We start from the raw sequence: 20,763 nt of genomic DNA on the forward strand, positions 1-20,763 counted from the left end.
GTTGTTTGGAAAGCAATAGTAAATAAGTTTCAGTCTTCAGCCTCCTCCTCGATCCCTTCTACCTGCTACCTTATGGGCAGTTTGAACTCGGAGATGATATTCTTTTTAACTGTTTTTTGCGTGGACTTGTATTTGTTAATAAATGGCATTCTTAATCAAAGAGTTTTTAAAGGTGATAAAACCGTAACATGGGGAAGAATATTTTAACAGGCTATAAGGGTTCTTAATACTATATTGCCCCCACTCCTGAGAAAATTCCCGTGAATGCCCATGGAGGTGGACGTTGTTTCTGGGTTGGTTTCTGCTAATGATTTTGGTTTTTGTTCTGAATGCATTCTTAGGCCAAATTTTTGTGAAAATTGGGAACCAGAAGAGGTAAAGAGTAATATTTGAAATGAGCTATTGATCTCTTTATTTTGGTGCTTGCAATAAACATTTTGTGTATCATTAACAGGTGTCTGTCATTCACATTTGAACATTTCAAATAGCAAATTCTTCATACTGTACTTTGCCATTGGTGTTCTACTTACTGCTGCTAATTATTTTTAACTTATATACTAAATACATACAACATTTTGACAATAATAACTGGCTTGTTCTGAAACTGATAATTATGAAACTATCCATTATAACAGTACAATACAGGTTCTAGAATCATATTTTTAGGAAACTAGCTTTGACAAACTATTTTTCTTCCTTTCTGAAGATGCAGACTGGTAGGCAATTTCAGTTTTAAATACTAGTATCCCTTTACAAGCTAAGGTAGAGAAAAACATACTCAAACCTTATTTGTTTTATACTAGTTTCAGTTAATATTTTGTACATAAAAATATATTGAAATAATAAAACTTGGTATTAAAACATGTCTTGTTATGCAACAAGCTGACTCGGCACTAATAATATATATATATATGTATATTTATAAGTACATCAGCATACATACTGTGTGTGACCTCAAGGATCCTGAATTTTACAAAAACGGAAGTAGACTTAATGTTACAGTTTGGAAAATATAAATAAATTATTTGTATGCACAAATAAAGAGCTGCTTGTGATCCTACTCCAAAGAAGAAAAATGCAACAATTTCATAGGGTGGTCTAAATTAACAGTCATGAAATATAAAGGTGGTGATGCAAAATGCTTAATGAGTCTTTGATAATGCCTGAAAGTAACTCATTGATATTTTGTTCTGTATTCTTGTTAATTGAGTAATCTATTTACAAAACCAGCTATCTCCAAGAACTTGGTAATCAAAATTTTGTGCTGAATGTGTTCTTTGAACCATTCTTCAGTGAATAAATAAATATAGTAACTTATGGTAGTTTCAACAGATTATATTCTTTCCCCGAAATGTTGGTATTGGAATGACCTTATGAAAATTTCAAAATGATTTTACAAGTTCTTTTTTTAGTCCAGAAAAACTCCTGACACTTGTCAAATTTCATTTATATTAGAGAAATAAAACCATAGCTAATAATAAAATGTTCAATTTACCACAAAAAATATCTTTCAGCAACTTTCACGTTAGGATCATCTCTTTAGACTCTTCTTGATTTAGTGTTTTGACACAGTAGTTTTCTGAGATTGTTGTGATATCAGAGGATATTACAGTAATTAAAACTACATAATGTTTAGAGATTCTGAACAGTTTATAATTACAAAGGAAGTATGGTATTACAATTTTGTAGGGAAATTGAACACATTCACTGCAACTTAGCCTACTTATTGCATCTTACTCTTGCAGATAATAGTTGTACTGAAGCTTGCAATCCATAGCCTTGCTTAAATGTTCGAAATAATGTGTAATGATTAGACCTGGGATTTTAGGCTCTAAAAAAATAAGTTTTAGGCACCTAAAATAGGCTTTTAAAGCAAGTAAATAGGCATTTAAAAGAGAAAATAGGCACTTAAAATATGTTTTAAAAATGTGTGGATGGGCAGGAAATAGACTTTAAAATATTACAATATACACTTAAACTGTAACGTGATACTTTATTTACTTTAACAAGTGTAGTATCCCTATTCTTAACCGAATAACTGCAAAATTAAGACAGAATAAAAAAGACATTTAAACAATATAAAAAAGTCATGTGTAAAAAAGAGTTATGGATTATGTGATATATCATTATCAGTACTGATCTAAAACCTTAATACTAAAATCACTGTACACAATTACAGCACTGTAGGCATCCAATAACGGTGTAAACGCGAATGGAGTATGTGTTTATTATTTGTGAGGAACATTCCTACAGTACTTTCATTCGTAGTTTGCTTTACAGTACATAACAATAATGTTATCCAAATTTTCCACAGTCAGGCTGTGTCTTTTGTCTGTTAAAATCATTTTGAAAGCAGAAAAAGAGCGCTCAAAGATGTTAGAGGGGCATAGGAAAATTTACCCACATTTTTCAATTCAATTTCACTTGGTAAGTCTACCTTTTCCCCATCCATTACCTGATGTACCCTTTTCAGCACTGAAAAACCTAGGTTCTTCTGCAGTACACTAGACCACTTGTCTCTTATTTTATCCCCTACCTTGCTCCTAGCACTTTATGTTATTCTCAGCTTCCTCAATTACAGAAAATTGCTGTTTGAGACGGTTTCCGTTTTCCTCCATTTTTGTAATGGTGACTGGAGGAAATGAAAAATTTGCCTCAATATAGGCAATGTCTCTCTGAACACTGGAACAATCATTTAACAGACGACAAACATGCAGAGTTGTCCGTTAAAGGCAAATTGTCTATCACAGTCATGATTTCTTCAAGATGTTCTGCATAATAAGCTTCCATCCAGGAACCCCAACGGGTGATGATTGGCTGTAGTGGAAGGGGAATAGAGGGAAGTTTCCCTCTAAAGATGGCTATTCTTGATGGAGCCTTACAGAACACTTTCTTTATTGTTGAAATGAGAGTACTTACTGCAGGAAACTCGGCCCTAACTGTTTCTGCGACTCTATGAAAGGCATGGGCCATGCAAGTAACATGAATTAAAGAAGGATAGAAAGTTTTGAGGAGAGGTGCAGTGGCAATCATGTAGGGAGCAGCATCGGAGACAAGGAGAAGGACTTTAGAATCATCAGCACTCCCAGGATACAACAATTACAACCCCTTGTTGATGAAGTATGTAATGCTTTGACTATTGACTTTCTCAAGCTGTTTAGAGCAAAGAAGGTGAGCGGTAGATGCCTGATTGGGTTCCAGTTTCTTTACTATAAGGTTAGCAATGTACCTGCCCACAGAGTCAGTGGTTTCGTCCACACACAACCATATGCAAGACTCCCCAATATCCTCCCTGATTGACAAAATTACCTCATTGTAACAAATATCTAAGTAGTTTTTATTTAATGTAGATGCTGATGGGATGTGCTGCTTGGTGTATTTCTGTAAAAAATCTCTGAAAACCAGATTATGCATAGCATTTCAGGGGATATTTGCTGCAACTAGGGCTCTACACATATCAGCATAGAAACCATTATGGGTTATAGAAGATACGGTATAGTTTGTGTGAGCAGAGTCTGTCTAATGTTACTTTTCATGGCTGCTTTCGCTTTGTGACTGGCAGTATCTGCATGCTGCTTAAGGTGGCATTTTTTCTCACGTGAAATCTAAACCACAATAAAGTGATGCCAATTAGAGACCAAGATGAGGAATAGAAAAGATGAGCTATTGAATAAAATTTGTAATTTTGAACTATTTAAATTAAGCCATTAATACTCTAAAGTTAATTAAGAACAAGAACACTACAGTCCCCGAAGGGCGTCGGCTTTCAATAACGGTTGCTGCCCAGCTCATGGCCTGCAGACATTGGGTGGCATGTGGTCAGCACGATACATCCCTCAGCCGTATTGCCTTGCCTCCGTGACCCCTGACCACTGTAGCTTCTCAAATCTCCTCACGACGCTGGGTCAACACCGTTCCAGACCTCATAGATTTCTGAATTACTGCCAGTACTGGAAATCGAACCCAGGTCGCCTGGACTAGGTCTCTACAATTAATTAGAGGAGCCAATATCAAAACCTTAGTTTTAGATTAACATGAAATTTAAGATATATGCACATACCTGTTGATTGCACTACTGGTAGAAAATAATCTTGCCATCAAAAGTCTCCCTAGAAATTGTACAAGTCATTGTAATCTTAGATGATTTCGTTTTAGGCATGATGAACTATATTCACTTAAACAGATGTTCTTTCACTGGCAACTTGACACAGTATGTCCCTTCATACTACCTGCTCCTTGTTCTTCCTAGATAATCCTCCCCCTCCACCCTTCACTCAGCATTCCTTTGGTGACAGTTGTCTGGGAAGAGCACATTTCTGTGAAAAACCCACCCTCTGCTGTTTTGCTCATTCCAGGGATATCCATTGTGTGATTGTAAAAATTACAGAAGTTAAATTTTATTTTAAATGTAGAAAATAGGCATTTTAGGCACTCAAATAGTAAAATAGGCTCTAAAGGTCCAAATAGGCATTTTAGGGCACTATAAAGCTCTATTAATGTAAGGGATTTATCATGAAATGTCAACATATTTTTAAAAAATCATGTTATTTTGTAAGGAACAAAATAGGCATTTGCCTTAAAATCCCAGGTCTAGTAATGATATATATTTTTTCACAAAAGCTGTTGTGAAAGGTAGATGTAGTAAGTTAAATGTGTGTCCAATATAAGGCATTATTAGTACTGTATATTCATGCCCTACATAGATATTCAAATAAGTGGTCTGAACTTTAAATGCTGTAGTTTTTTACTATGATTCTATTTTGTTCAAATATGAAGATTTTCTCTTCAGGAAATTTAAAAATATCTTTGTCAATAACTAATGACACATTTTGGATCATTCTCAGATTTTCATTAAATTTCTTGATGAGAAAGTTTGATAGATTGCTTGAAAAACAATACTGGTATGCTTTCCATATCGAGGCATTTAAAGGACAAAGCTTAGACAGTAAGGTTCTAGGTAAGTTCTGGAAGTGAAGATCCTACAGTTAAAACAATGCATATATTGGATTTAATTTGCAATAACAAAACAATGTTTTTATACATATGTAGCTGCACAATAGTACACTTCCTAAGAAACTACTAATAGGATACTTTGAGTTATTACAACTATCCAGAAATGATTCTCATGTTATTCAACATATAATTTGGCAAGGTCACTGATTTGAGTTTAAATACACTGGTTAAAAGAGAGAAACTAGAGTTCAGATATGGTTTCGAGCATGGTAAACACCATGGCAACTCAGTCATCCCATTGCTATAAACTTGGTTCATGAGTCAAAATCATTCACTATTTATTTCTCCCTAATCCATTACCTGGGGAACCTCATTAAAATTAAAGTCTCATCAGGTCTGTACTGTACTGTAGAGATTGATCAGGTGAATTGGTGTTCTGACTAGAAGTTAGCTGCTGAAAGGGGAAGTACCTGGGCACCAACTTATTAACAAGGTAAAATAGACACCTCGAAAAGGTGTCATATTCCTTTTCTTGTTATACAAGTAATGGTGTGGCAAATAATTTTTTATTTATTCAGCAGAAATGGAAACAAATTCACCCTGAATGGTACAAAATTGGTAAATAAGTTCCATCTCAGGACTGTATCACCTCCTGAGTGCATATCCACCAAATATGAATGTCACAGCATGAAGACGTTCTGTAGAAACCTCCAGGGAGAGGATGTACAGACAGCCTTACTTCGTGGGCAGGGATATCTTCGCAGGCACTCTGCTAGCTGCCGATCACATTCACAGAGTCGCTGAGCACACGATCCCACTCCTCCCCAGCTGCCATGATCGATAGCTGAAGAACACAGTGAGAATAATTATAATAAATAATAATAAAACAATAATAATAATCCATGAGAAAAGAGACTAGTGATACTTGAATTTACAGGATTTATAAAGGAAAACAAGTGTTGGGTGGGAATTATCATTTTTTTATATTACTGTTTGTTTCCTTCATTGAATTGGTAGTGGTGAGGATGGTAGTTGTTTTAAGGGGAAATACAACTTGCAACCTTCCTCTATCCTTGAAGGATAACATAAATGTGACAGCAGTGTTGACAGTAAACAGACAGGAAGTTTTGTTGAAAAGTAGCGGCAAAACTACTTGGAGTCATGAGGCAATGCCTATCCTAAGAAATACGATTAAACATAAATATCTTAACAAATGTATCTGCTGTTGTTATTGTGTTAAATCAACGATAATGATATGTGCTAAATGATGACAGCAGATGACGTGCTTCGCTGATCGCCCCGCTAGATGGCGACAGCAGACTACTTGTTCTGACAGGGAGGCAGTCCGTAACTTGTTTCACCCAGGACTTTTTGTTTTGTTTCCCTTCCGTCAGCTTAGTGAATGGCGCGGGGTGGTGGAGGAAAGATAGGTTTACCACCCGCACTCCTCTCTCAGCAGGGTCTAGACCCCAGAGAGGCAGGTCTCCTGTGCTATTTGAGAGCGTAGTAACTCCCCGCATGAAGGTGACAATGAAGTACCCTATTGTTAAGTGTGTGTTTTTCTTTTGAATTAGTAGGCAATCCCGTGCATTATTGTCCTTATTTGTGACAATTCAGACGTGGACTGTTAGTTGTGTAAAACGAGACTGACATCGTCCAGTTGAAAATCGCGTTGAAATAATGTGTGAAGTAGATCCCTTCAAGAACTTAATGAGTCTTCTGAACTCTTTAAAACGTAAACTGTTCTCATCTTGGACTTACGAAGAGAAGTGTGAAGCCAAAAACAAAAGATGTATGTCTAATTTGATATGGAGTATTTTGACAGTAAAGTAGCGAGAAAATTTCAATTTTCTTGGTATACACGGTATTCATGGTCCACAGCCTGTTCTGAAAGCAAGAAGCTTTTTTGTTATATGTGTGTCTTGTTTGGTGGTGAAAAGGAATGGACTTTAAATGGGTAATTGATACAAAAAACTTTCTTAGAAAAGCAGAGAAGCATCAAAATTCAAATAAACATATTCAGAATGAAGAGAGATTCTGTTTACTGGAGCACGGGAGGAAAGAACATTCGTTATCTGATGGTGCAAGAATTCAAGCCATTAAACATAACGAAGCCATGAAACAAAATAGGCTTGTTGTTGAGAGACTTATTGACATTGTGTGTTTTCTTGGAAAACAGGAGCTTGGATTTCGAGGTCATTTTGAAGGGGAATACTTGATCAACAGGGGCAATTACCTAGAGTTGTCAGATCTTCTTTCAAAGCAGGAACGGTACATTTGAGATTATCTCCAGTCCACACCGGGCTTTAAATGCACATGAAGCGAAATACAGAATTAATTCATTGAGTCCGTAACTGTCATAATTCAGAAGACAATCAAACCAGAGTTAGATTCTTGTGATTTCATTGGTATTCAGGCATATGAGACCTTAGATGTATCAAACAGATCTCAAGTTAGTGTAATATTCTGGTTCTGCTCAAAACAGGGTCCCACAGAAAGATTCATAGGCTTTTATGATGTTTCGATTGATAGACTGCATCAGGATTATCAGAATTAATTGTCGATATTCTGTGAAAGTGGGGAGTGATTGATAAAGTCTCATGTCAAACATATGGCGGGTGCTCCACAATGGCAGGAAGCAGTGCCGGATTAAGGTGTTTGGGGGCCCTGGGCTATTTAAAAATGTGGCGCCCCCCTTCTTCGTAACATCACGTAAGACTAGCATACTGAAGTCGTTATAGAGCTACTTCCACTTAAATTGATGAATAAGGAAGTGTTGAAATAGGCTACAATTTTTATCTATTTTTCATGTTAATATTTCATAATGCCGAAACATATTTTACATTTGTCTCATCATCACTATCAAATCGACATACAAAACAGAACTTACGTTTTTTGGCACCATTAGGATATTTTCTATACATTTTACAAGAACAGCACGTAAACTCCGGCTCAGGAACACCTCTGCGGAGGTTCGGACCTGCCTTCGGGCAGAATAACCCTTACCTTACCTTACCTTACCTTACAAGAACATTACAGATTTAACTTACGAATGGTTCAATAATCAGAGGTGAACTGGAAGTTCTCTTGCTGATGCAAAGATATAGTATAGCATGCGCATTCCACCGTGCTTCCCCTGTCCCCTCCCACTCACTTCCTAGACCTCTTTTCCCTCTGCCCGTACTCGCAAGCTGCCAGATTTAAATTTTCGTCAACAATAACCTTTACAATAATTACAGTGCGTAAGTAGCGAGGATTCATGTCTCCGGGTGGTAATTGATTCTAGCAGTGATGAAATACTAACGCGGACAGCTGATACGAAGGAAGGAAGGAAGGAAGGAAGGAAGGAAGGAAGGAAGGAAGGAAGGAAGGAAGGAAGGAAGAGTGCGTGTTCGATATTTTGCGAGCGTAAATATTCATATACATGCACGGAGGTGGAGCAGCAGGCCTTTTTATACAATTTTAGGTTCGGCCAAGGGCCGGGGCCCCTTGGCGCGCAGGGCCCGGGGCTGCAGCCCCTTTAGCCCCCCCTTTAATCCAGCCCTGGCAGGAAGGCATGAGGCTGTTCAGCATTATGTCAAGCAAGTTTGCCCAAGGGCAATATTTCTACACTGTTATTCCCACAAGTTAAACTTGTTCTGCTCCATTGCTCCAAAACAATAAAATCAGTCAGGCTCTTCATTCATAATCTGACAGTGTTTCATTCATTTTTTAGTAGATCCTCAAAAAGAGCTCATCTTCTGGAATCCAAAAGATTCAGACTTCCACAAGCATGCGCTACCCGTTGGAGCTTTCATTCCAGAGCAGTCCACAATTTCACACTATGATAATCTGAGACCGGTTTTTGAAGACATTGCAGAGAATGATGAGGGTTGGAATAGTGAGTCGTAAAATTCAGCTGTTGGGTTGCTTGCCATACTTATGAAGGCCCAATTAATTTATTTGCTCTGTCTCTATAGAGACATTTTTATTTATACAGACCATCTCCTTGCTCTACTGCAACATAAAAGCACATCTGATGTAATACTGTGCAATACTGAAATTAGAAAAACCGGTATCCTCAAGGACCTGTGATCAGAAAATACAATATCCTCTTGCATTGTAAAATGTTGCAAAATAAATAACAAGATAAATGTAGATGACAGGACATTCCAAATGCTCAAAATGTTAACATATGAAGTTCTTGACACCTTAATTATGCAAATGGCAATACGGTTTGGCAATTTTGAAAACACCGGGCAAGTTGTCCGTGCGGTTAGGAACGCACAGCTGTGAGCTTGTATCCGGGAGATAGTGGGTTCGAATCCCACTGTCAGCAGCCCTGAAGATTGTTTTCCGTGGCTTCCCATTTTCACACCAGGCAAATGCTGGGGCTGTACATTAATTAAGGCCACGGTCGCTTACTTCCCATTCCTAGGCCTATCCTATCATCGCCATAAGACCTATCTGTGTTGGTGTGGTGTAAAAACAAAATATCTAGATTTTGAAAGCATCCAGTTTGTTGAGTTGTTGGATCCAACTCAGTTCATAGTTTACAAAGAGAGCTTTCCTGAACTGTCTTATGAACATTTACTCCTTTTTTAATATGGAAAGATTGGAAAATGAATTTTTTTGCATGTTGCTTTACGTCGCACTGACACAGATAGGTCTTATGGTGATGATGGGACAGGAAAGGGCTGGAAGTGGAAAGGAAGCGGCCGTGGCCTTATTTAAGGCACAGCCCCAGCATTTGCCTGGTGTGAAAATGGGAAAACATGGAAAATCATCTTCAGGGCTGCCGACAGTGGGGCTCAAACCCACTACCTTCCGAATTTCTGGATACCGGCCGCACTTAAGCGACTGCAGCTATCGAGCTTGGTTGGAAAATTAATTGATTAACATTTATTCCAATATAGAAAATCATTTGCCCCCTCAAAAACCTTTGCATTATATTGTCCTCAATGACCTCGAACCAGTGTATGTGGAAGTGTCAAAAATGATTCGTTTAATATTAACATTTCCTGTAACCATGGCTTCCTCTGAAAGGAGTATGAACACTCTGAAGAGGATAAAAACATACTTACGTAATTCAATGAACAATGAATTTCTATCGAGAAAATGCTTGGGAAGGAATTGATGAGTGATCAAGTATTAAAAGACCGTGTGATTGACCATTTTGCAACCAAGAAAACTCGACGTTTGCAACTACTCTACAATAAACTTTAAGGTAAGATTTCCTGCCTACCCATTAATTAACTAATAGCTTCGCCACTGTTGAAAAGACCACTGCATAGAAACTGGGCCTTTTTCATATGCCTAAACTTCAATATTCATAATAGAAACATTTTTTGGATTGCAACACTGAATTCTTTTTCAAACCATTCAGAAAACTATGTTCAGTTGATTTCTGCCAAAAGAAAAGAGAAACTTAAATACATATTTCTGGCTTTAGGCGTGGTTCCCTAATCACAAACCCATTCTAACAAGAACATAGAGAAAATGTTTCAAGGAGATTTCACTGTTTAGGCTAGGGTCACCATTTTAGTAACTTAAAATCTATCTATGTATCTATCTATCTATCTATCTATCTATCTATCTATCTATCTATCTATCTATCTATCCATTTCTATCAAGAACTGATTAAGTGCGCTCCACATACTTATTTTTCCTTTAATGTTACATTATTGTTGCTTCAAATTTTATAATACCTAAGAACCTACAGATCTACTTTACAGCCATTTTAACTTCTGTGGCTTGGATGTCTTCTGCATAACACCATTCAATTTATCTATACTTTCACATAAACTATGAGCAATTTTTGTGACTGTGCCAAACATGGTTTTTATATTGTGCTTGCGGAGGACCTTGGCAATTCGATCCATGGTAGACCTATTGTAGATGAAAGGAAGGTAGAGGCAGTTCCATTCACGTCTTCGTTCTGTGAGTTTTTCTTAGTAGACCCTCTGGGATGCAGGGCTCTATGAATCTGTACATTGTTGCAACCATTACCCTTGAATGTGACTTTGAGTGTGTTGATCTCCTCCTGGATATTTGATGGCTCACAAATTTGTTTCGTTCTCGTGAGTGTCATGAGAATGCCCTGTTTTTGTGCTGGATGGTGATGAGAATCTGCATAGAGATAGCAATTTGTGTGGGTAGGTTTATGATAGAGCCGCCCGGTTTCTTTCTAACTTGAACATCCAAGAAAGGAAGGCATCCACCCGACTCCATCTCCATAGTGAATTTAATTGAAGGATGATGCTGATTTAGATGGTTTAGAGGTGAAGTTTCTCGGGACCTTCTGTCCAGACCACAAATGTGTCGTCAACATACCTCCTCCAAATCACCGTTTTGACAGACGCAGAAGCAATAAATTACCTTTCAAATGGTGAAATACATTTCTATATCGACCCAATAGTTTCTCAGATCACTCGTTGCATAGAAATAAACTCACAGTCTCTCTTTATATATTAGTATAAATTATGATCTTTCCTGCTTTTAAAAACTCCATTCAAGCTTATTCGTCTACTAATGTAATTTCATGCCAGAAGTACTTATTTGATTCCTGTTTGTATGAAAGAGTTATACCAAATAAATGGAGAGTTGCTATAGTAGCCCCAGTGTACAAAGGAAAGGGTGTTAAATATAAAGCAGATGTGACCATTGATACTTTCAAACCTCGTACTTGTAGATATGACTTGGGCTTATGCTGTGTCAAGAAAACAAGGTGAAACTCTTTATGTTTCGCAGAGACCTTTGCTCCCTGTCTCTGTTATCAACTGTTATCGAGGAAGACTTCTACAATAATGAGGGTTTGAGCTTAAGAATGCTTTACCAAGACCAGCTTGGTCTTGGCTTTACCGTTGGAGCTGTAGTGGTACGCTCAGTCCTCACCAGGTGGCTCGCTGTATGCATGCACAGTGCACCACGTGGGAGCTGACGACAACATTAAGCTCCAAAAGATGTTCTATCACACTGTGTGCGTGTGTGCTTGTGTGCGTGTGCATGTGTGCGTGTGTGTGTATGTGTGTGTGTGTGTGTGTGTGTGAGGGGTCATCAGACAAATCAGCGACAAATGTTTTAGAAGAAATTAATAGAAACCTTGTTTCACCTTGTTTTCTTGACATGGCATAAGCAGATTGTTACAGGTCTGTCAACTTGACATGTGTTCTATATAAACTCTCAAAAAGCATTCTTTCTGACTGTATTAGATAGGTACATTTGTGAAATGACTGACTGGTTTGATGCAAATGAGTTCGGGTAATGGTTATTCCAGTGAGGCTCAAATAGCAGGTTTCCAGCAAGGTACATCTGATATTTTAGAGGGAAGCGGTCAAATGGACTGTATCACTTTTGCCATACCTATCAAAAGCTCTTAATAGGGGTATTACGGATGAAAATAAGGTATATTGGACTAGACAAGAGTGATTGAATGGGTGGCTCTATTTCTAGAAATGGACTCAGAGAATTAGTGTGGGTGATTCTGTAGTGATGAAGAGGGGGATTCTACTAAGCAGTATTATTGGACATGTTTTCTTATATATTAGGTATAATGGTATATGATATGAGTAAAGAACTGGAATCACAAACAGGCTTTTTGCAGACGATTATTCTGTATAGAGTAATAAATAAACTACAGGATTATGAGTGACTGCGAAAAAGACCTCAACAGTGTTGTGTGATGGAAAGCAAACAATAGTACTGTGTGCTGATAAATGGGGTGAAAAGTCAGGTTGCAATTTTCACCAAGAGGAAAAGCCTTTTCAGTTTTAATTACTGTATTGATGGGGTGAAGTTAGCTCATGGGAATCACTGTTAGTATCTTAGTGTTAGTGTAAGGAAATATCTGTATTGGGGTAATCACATTAACAAGGTTGTAAATAAACATTGCAGACCTTTTCATATAGTTATGAGGGTATTTAGGAGTTATAGTAAGAATGCAAAGGAGAGAGCATAGAAGTAAGACCTCAATTAGAGTATAGTTCCAGTGTATGGAAGCCCTGCAAAGATTACTTGCTTCGAGGACCGGGGGGGGGAAATCCAAAGGAAAGCAGCACGATTTGTTGTGGGTGAGTTCCGAAAAAGAAAAAAAGAAAAAAGAGGTAGTATTATGAAAATATTGCAAATGTTGGGTTGGGAAGACGTAGGTTTAATGAGACGGGCTTCTCAAAGTGGAATGTTTCAATTTCTCAGCAGAGAAGAAACAGGCAAGTTTTACCTTGCAACAGAAGAATCTAATCCACATTGAATTTGTCAGAATAAATACTTCATTATGGAAGTGATTTCTAACAGCAGTGGCACGTTCCCGTCTTGATTCATTGCGTAACCAGTAGCCTACTTTGATGGCAAAATTGGGCTATTTCCATTCATCGTCTAGGAGCCAGCGAAATGGAGTAGGCAAAATAGGCCTAGGGGGACAATGTTTACAAAACTTATTCAATCTGTTACACAACATGAACACAGCAAAATGCTCATCGAGAAAGTTCTTCCTGTTATCGGGTCAAAATAGCCTTCATGGACATCATAAATAAACATCTAGCCGGGCTGAGTGGCTCAGACGGTTGAGCCACTGGCCTTCTGACCCCAACTTGGCAGGTTCGATTCTGGCTCAGTTTGGTGGTATTTGAAGGTGCTCAAATAGGATATGTCAGCCTCGTGTCGGTAGACTTACTGGCACATAAAAGAACTCCTGTAGGGTAAAATTGCAGCACCTCAGCGTCTCAGAAAACCGTAAAAATTGTGGGACGTAAAGCCAGTAACATTATTATTATTATTAAAACCAATCTACATGCAACAGGATAATGCAAAGCCGCTATTGATCCTTCTGATCCTGAGCTTATACCTGCCACTACTAACCTACTGGTCTAATCATATGTTTGTATTGTCAGCTACCAAATAGCCCAGATCAGAATGTAGTCAATCTCGGCTTCTTCAATGCCATACAGTCTCTCCAACATCAAAAGGACCCACCCACAGTAAATTAACTTGTTACTACTGTTTTAAAAGACTTCGAGGACCTTCCTGCTGAGACACTGAACTGTATTTCCCCGATCCTGTAACAAGTCATGATCAAATGCATAAAGGTTCATGGAAAGAATTGCTACAAACTGCCCCACATGGGGAAACAGAGAAGGCAATCACAGCGGGTATTTACCTCTAGTTCTACTATGTAAAGAGCCTCTGTGGCTCAGACGGCAGCGCGTCGGCCTCTCACCGCTGGATACCGTGGTTCAAATCCCGGTGACTCCATGTGAGATTTGTGCTGGACAAAGCGGAGGCGGGACAGGTTTTTCTCCGGGTACTCCGGTTTTCCCTGTCATCTTTCATTCCAGCAACACTCTCCATTATCATTTCATAGCATTTATCACTCATTAATAAATCACCTTGGGAGTGGCGACCCCATTGTAATAACAGCCTATATATGTTTCATTCATTAGACTACATCCCTGACCCGGTCAATGACTGGAAAACAGGTTGTAGGTTTTAATTTTTTCTACTATGTAACTCCAACATTTAATTTCTGCTTGTGCTGCCTTGGACAGCATTGATTGACCAGGTGCTGTTGTGAGTACTGTCAATAGCATCACCTAGCTGTGTTTTATTAGTGCTCACCGGGCGAGTTGGTCGTGCGGTTAGGAGCGCGCAGCTGTAAGCTCGCATCCGGGAGATAGTAGATTCGAACCCCACTGTCGGCAGCCCTGAAGATGGTTTCCTGTGGTTTCCCATTTTCACACCAGACAAAAGCTGGGGCTGTACCTTAAAATAAGGCCACGGCCGCTTCCTTCCCATTCCTAGGCCTTTCCTATCCCATCGTCGCCATAAGACCTATCTGTGTCGGTGCGACGTAAAACAAATAGAAAAAAAAAATTAGTGCTCTAAGTATATTCCTTTCTGTATTGTGCATTGACAATAAATGACTCTAAAGAAATGTGACTTATTTTTGGGACAGAGGAAGTATTGTTCTACGGCGGGATGATTCTTACGGTACCATTAAGTTCTTTTGCCTTAACGACCCCGTTTTTCTGGGATAGACCCCAAATTTCGCTTTTTGTTCCTGGAAATATCCCCAGATTTGATTACTCTTCACCAGAAATCCTCGGATTTTCAACATTCATTATTTGTATGGTTTTACGTGAACAATAAAATTCTGTTATTTAGTTCTTCTGGGTTTAACCGTGTTGATGTTTTGTGTACATTCCGTACAGTTTACCGACGTTTCGAATACATTAGTCCGGGAAACTTTCATGTGAAATCGCCTTTAGTAATTGTTGAAAGCACATTGAATACTCGATAGTACGTGGACATGGCTGCCAATCCAGTGGGTGTCCCTCTGATCGTGCCGGTTGCAAATGAGTGTTTCAACAGAACAATCCTCGCCCCGCCCTCACACTGCTGGCATTTCCAAGGAAATTGCCTAGTGGCCCGCCAGGTTCCCGCACCTAATCTGTATTGAACATGCATGAGACAGGACGGGTACACGCTTGTACAACTCCCCTCAGCCATCTCGAACTGTGGACGAAGTGACCCTCGCGGTGCAGCAAGCATGGGCCGCAATTCCCTAGGACGTGACTCAGAGCCTTACTAATTCCATCCCGCGCAGGATGCAGCAAGGTATTACAGCTCGGTGTGGGGCACTCTGTATGACCTGTGTCCACACACAAAGACACCTGAACGTGTTATCATCTCATTACTGCTTCAGATCCGACCACCATGCACACTTTGGGCCGTGCACCGCTTCATGGTGTTACAAATGCAATTTTTCCTAGGAAGCCTATACTGTAAATACTACTTCTTCATAACATAAGGTCACGATCAAACCTACTGTATCAAACGGAGTTTTTCTGGGGATAAGTAGGATGGGAAAAGCTTGGATTTCGAAAGAGATAGCTGAGGCCGTAAGTTTGTTATTATCCTGAAATTTGCCTAAAGTTGAAGTGGGAGATTACAGGAAAAAGACTGAGGATGTCAGATAATTTCAAACCAATTACGCGCAATTGTCCTGTCTTGCGCCCTTCGCTACACTCTCGCCAGATTTTGAATTTCGAGCAGAGCCAGAAATCGAATCCAGGACTTCCGAGGACGAGTGGAAGTATGTACCTCGAGACCACAAAAGCAGTCATTATTATTATTATTATTATTATTATTATTATTATTATTATTATTATTATCGCGTATACTTTAAAATCTAGAAAGACGAGGTTCAAAGAAACCTGATCAATATTTGCAAATTGGCTTTTAGGTACGGTACTCTAAATTCCTATGGGTTTCCCTTTCTTCATTCCTGGCATTTATTCCAGCTATTTTTGGTCGACAATAATGTGAATTAACCCTGTTTTTACGGCCGGATACCATACCCTTTCTGTCGCCAACCCTTTGTAGAGGGATGCATTCATTATTGCGTACTTTTGCGGTGGTAGGTAGTGTGATATGTTGTATGTAAATGAAGACGCGTATTACGACGATCACAAACACTCAGCCCCCGAGCTAGAGGAGTTAACCAAACATGGTTAAAATCCCCGGCCCGCCAGGAATCGAACCAAGGACCCTTTGAGTCGAAGGCACTACACTGACATTTTAGGCAATGAGCCGGACTGTATTGCTATAGGTAACTTGTAACGCATAATATTTTAGTAATTTTTACTGTAATAGTTACTTTTTACAAAATATAATTGTTACTCTTTAATTTACTTCTTGAAATAGAATTGTGATTATCACGTTCCAGTAATCGATATACATCGTATGGGTGGGAAGTTGATTTAAATTTTAGTCCTACTGCAACAAAACCAATAGCTTCACCAGTGCTGGATGAAATACTTTCGTACCCCCACACAACAAATGTACTTCCAAAGACATCAACCGTATCCTACAATATCCATCACTGCTGAATTGTTCTTAAAATTAAACAAAGGTATTCCTTCAAGTGTCCTGTAGAGCGTCTTTTGAGCAAATGCCAAGATGCACTTTCCTCCAAGAGGTCGAGGTTTAGCGATGAGAATGTTAATAAAGAAGTATCTTGTCAAGTAAATGGCAAATTGCGTGAAATATGAAAAGCCACAAAATAAAAAATATAGGAAAAATCGTTTTGAAAGTTCCAGGGTAGGTATCATGTTTCCATGCTAAAAAAATATCAAGAAATGAAGTAATATATTTTCCTTTGATATCATTTCAGCCCCCTGCGAAATAAAAGTCAACGATTTCCTGAAGACTGGCGTTCTGAGAAGTAATTGTAATTTTACAGATTACTTGTTGACAATTTGAAATTGTAATTGAGTGAAATATTTCTCAGGTAACTGTAATTCAGCCCAATTACTTTATTCTTGTACTTTCCCCATCACTGGCTACGACTTTGTAGTTTATTTATTGAATACCTGTGGACTGTTCACTAAAGTGATAAGTCTTACCACAGAGAGGTCGTCTCCTGTAACATTTCCATGTGTAGGGCACGAAGTACTCCAGGTACATGGGGCAGTTGGCAGTATTGTAGCACCAGTCATGCATTTTGCAGCACCTGAAACAGTCATGAAGGTGAACTATGAAATCATAGTAATATGAGGCAATTAAAATCACTTGTGACGGAATATAAACATCAGTGGCGGCTGGTAGTATCTCAAGCTGGGTGTTGCACCAACATTTTCAGTGTCACATTTTATAGCTTACAGAAATAACAAGAGACTCTATTACCGTTACGTAATGAACTACATTCCTACTAAAACTGAAATATATCTGGCAATTTCAACCCAGGAAATCAGAGCTAATTAAACACTATCAATCAATCACTATTGATCTGCATTTAGGGCAGTCGCCCAGGTGGTAGATTCCCTATCTGTTGTTTTCCTAGCCTTTTCTTGAATGATTGCAAAGAAAATGGAAATTTATTGAACATCTCCCTTGGTAAGTTATTCCAATCCCTAACTCTCCTTCCTATAAACGAATATTTGCCCCGATTTGTCCTCTTGAATTCCAACTTTATCTTCATATTGTGATCTTTCCTACTTTTAAAGACACTTTATTCGTCTGCTGATGTCATTCCACGCCATCTCTCCACAGACAGAACAGAACATATCACTTAGTCGAGCAGCTCGTCTCCTTACTCCCAAGTCTTCCCAGCCCAAACTTTGCAACATTTTTGTAATGCTACTCTTTTGTCGGAAATCACCCAGAACAAATCGAGCTGCTTTTCTTTGGAATTTTTTCCAGTTCTTGAATCAAGAAATCCTGGTGAGGGTCCCATACACTGGAACCATATTCTAGTTGGGGTCTTACCAGAGACTTATATGCCCTCTCCTTTACATCCTTACTACAACCCCTAAATACCATCATAACCATGTGCAGAGACCTGTACCCTTTATTTACAATCATATTTATGTCATTATCCCAATTAAGATCTTTCCTTATATTAAGACCTAGGTACTTACAATGATCCCCAAAGCGAATTTTCACCCCATCAATGCAGTAATTAAAACTGAGAGGACTTTTCCTATTTGTGAAACTCACAACTTGACTTTTAACCCCGTTTATCATTATACCATTACCTGCTGTCCATCTCACAACATTATCAAGGTCATTTTGCAGTTGCTCACAATACTGTAACTTATTTATTACTCTGTACAGAATAACATCATCTGCAAAAAGCCTTATCTCTGATTCGACTTCTTTACACATGTCATTGATATCAAGAAAACATAAAGGTCCAATAATACTGCCTTGAGGAATTCCCCTCTTAATTTTGACAGGGACGGAAAAAGCTTCGCCTACTTTAATTCTCTGAGTTCTATTTTCTAGAAACTTAGCCACCCATTCAGCCACTCTTTTGTCAAATCCAATTGCATTCATTTTTGCCAGTAGTCTCCCATGATCTACCCTGTCAAATGCCTTAGATAGGTCAATCGCGATACAGTCAATTTGACCTCCTTAATCCAGGATATCTGCTATATCTTGCTGGAATCCTACAAGTTGAGTTTCAGTGGAATAACCTTTCCTAAACCCAAACTGCCTTCTATCAAACAGTTATTAATTTCGCAAACATGTCTAATATAATCAGAAAGAATGCTTTCCCAAAGCTTACATGCAATGCATGTCAAAGTGACTGGCCTGTAATTTTCAGCTTTATGTCTATCACCCTTTCCTTTATACACAGGGGCTACTATAGCAACTCTCCTTTCATTTGGTATTGCTCCTTCATGCAAACAATAATCAATTAAGTACTTCAGATAAGGTACTATATCCCAACCCATTGACTTTAGTATATCCCCGAAACCTTATCAATTCCAGCTGCTTTTCTAGTTTTCAACTTTTGTAGCTTACTGTAAATGTCATTGTTGTCATAGGTAAATTTTAATACTTCTTTAGCATTAGTCAATTAACAACCTTTACATACTGCTGACTGAATACTATAACTACAGTTATTCGCAATATTCATGTTTTTGGCTTTACGTCCCAGTAACGACATTTTTACGGTTTTCAGAGACGCCGAGGTGCCGGAATGTAGTCCCGCAGAAGTTCTTTTACATGCCAGTAAATCTACTGACACGAGGCTGACGTACCACCTTCAAAAACCACCGGGCTGGGCCAGGATCGAACCTGCCACGTTCGGGTCAGAAGGCCAGCGCCTCAACCATCTGAGCCACTTAGCCTGGCGCAGTTACTTTTGCCTAACTTGAATTGAAAGTTTGCCCTCCTGTTTTTCATTGAAGCGAGATGTTGGTAATATTGTGGGTGGTCTGGTATGGCGTGGAAAAGTAATTACCCAGCAAGTTAGTCGCGCGTTTAGCGTTGCGTAGCTATGAGCTTGCATTCATGGGATAGTAGGTTCGAACACCACTATCGGAAGCCCTCAAGATGGTGTTCCGCGGTTTCCCATTTTCACACAAGGCAAATGCTGTGGCTGTGCCTTAATTAAAGCCACGGTCGCTTCCTTCCAACTCCTAGCCCTTTTCTATCCCATCGTCGCTGTGAGACCTATCTGCGTCGGTGAACGTAAAGCAAAAATTGTACATTAAAAAGTGGAAATGAAATTACCTTTGCGAGAGGAGTGAAAGTAGGAATGAAGTAATCTCTGCAGAGTGGCGCAATCTAACGGGGACATTTGGAACTGTTTCTCGGTCGGGGACTCGCTAGTCTCGTGCAACTCCCTGAGACTGACACCGGCGAGCATGCTACCTGATGCTATACAGGCTTAGGCTCGTCCCTGCTGAGGTACATTGCGCCGCGCTGTCCGCTAGGGAGTTGCCGTAAGAAAGCAAACCCCCTGAGTTTGATTCGAAGCCAGCAGCGTTTTTTGGTCCGTTACGAAGCATTAGTACAGCGAGAAACCAAAGATGGTTGATTTCAACATGTTTTCGGTTATATGTTAGGTTTATTAAACTCAAACAATAGAAGAAAAGACGATAAATGATGTGTAAAATGATTGGGAGTTGTGCAACCCTGCAACAATACCACGCACCGCCCCTGATAAACATACACCACCACCAACTACTACTACTACTACTAGAGACTCAGCACATTCGGAAGTAATTTTAACAGGTGTGCTTGGTTTTACACTTACAAAATATATTTACATAATCTTATACATTAGGTACTGTACTTGCATTCAGACATATTCTCATAAGAATCTAAATTTAAAAAAAAGCTAAATATAAGAAATACTTCATAGATTAATTACAACACACTCGCGTAAATTGCCAAGTCCCAGGGATAACGTAGCAATCGTACTCGTTCATTCTGACAATAGGGGAAACTCGGCAAATTTGGTAGTAGGCTTAATTTGACACTTTGGCACTTTGACCTTTTAATTATTTCCAACTTAACCGAGTCATTTTTATATGATTGAAG

General features: G+C 38.9%; 1 protein-coding gene across 1 annotated transcript in view; it reads right to left on the minus strand.

Annotated features, from left to right (window-relative positions):
• Nucleotides 1–5,543: 5,543 nt before the first annotated feature.
• LOC136864218 (phospholipase A2) overlaps nucleotides 5,544–20,763 on the minus strand; it is a 181,067-nt gene continuing 165,847 nt past the window's right edge. The window contains exons 4-5 of the mRNA XM_067140938.2: nucleotides 17,334–17,440; nucleotides 5,544–5,797 (exon numbers count right to left, since the gene is read on the minus strand). Coding sequence (XP_066997039.1) covers nucleotides 5,634–5,797; nucleotides 17,334–17,440 — 271 coding nt within the window. The 3' untranslated portion in view covers nucleotides 5,544–5,633. The remainder of the gene's footprint in view (nucleotides 5,798–17,333; nucleotides 17,441–20,763) is intronic.

Source organism: Anabrus simplex, chromosome 1 (assembly GCF_040414725.1).
Source record: "Anabrus simplex isolate iqAnaSimp1 chromosome 1, ASM4041472v1, whole genome shotgun sequence".
In the NCBI taxonomy this organism is placed as follows: Eukaryota; Metazoa; Arthropoda; class Insecta; order Orthoptera; family Tettigoniidae; genus Anabrus; species Anabrus simplex.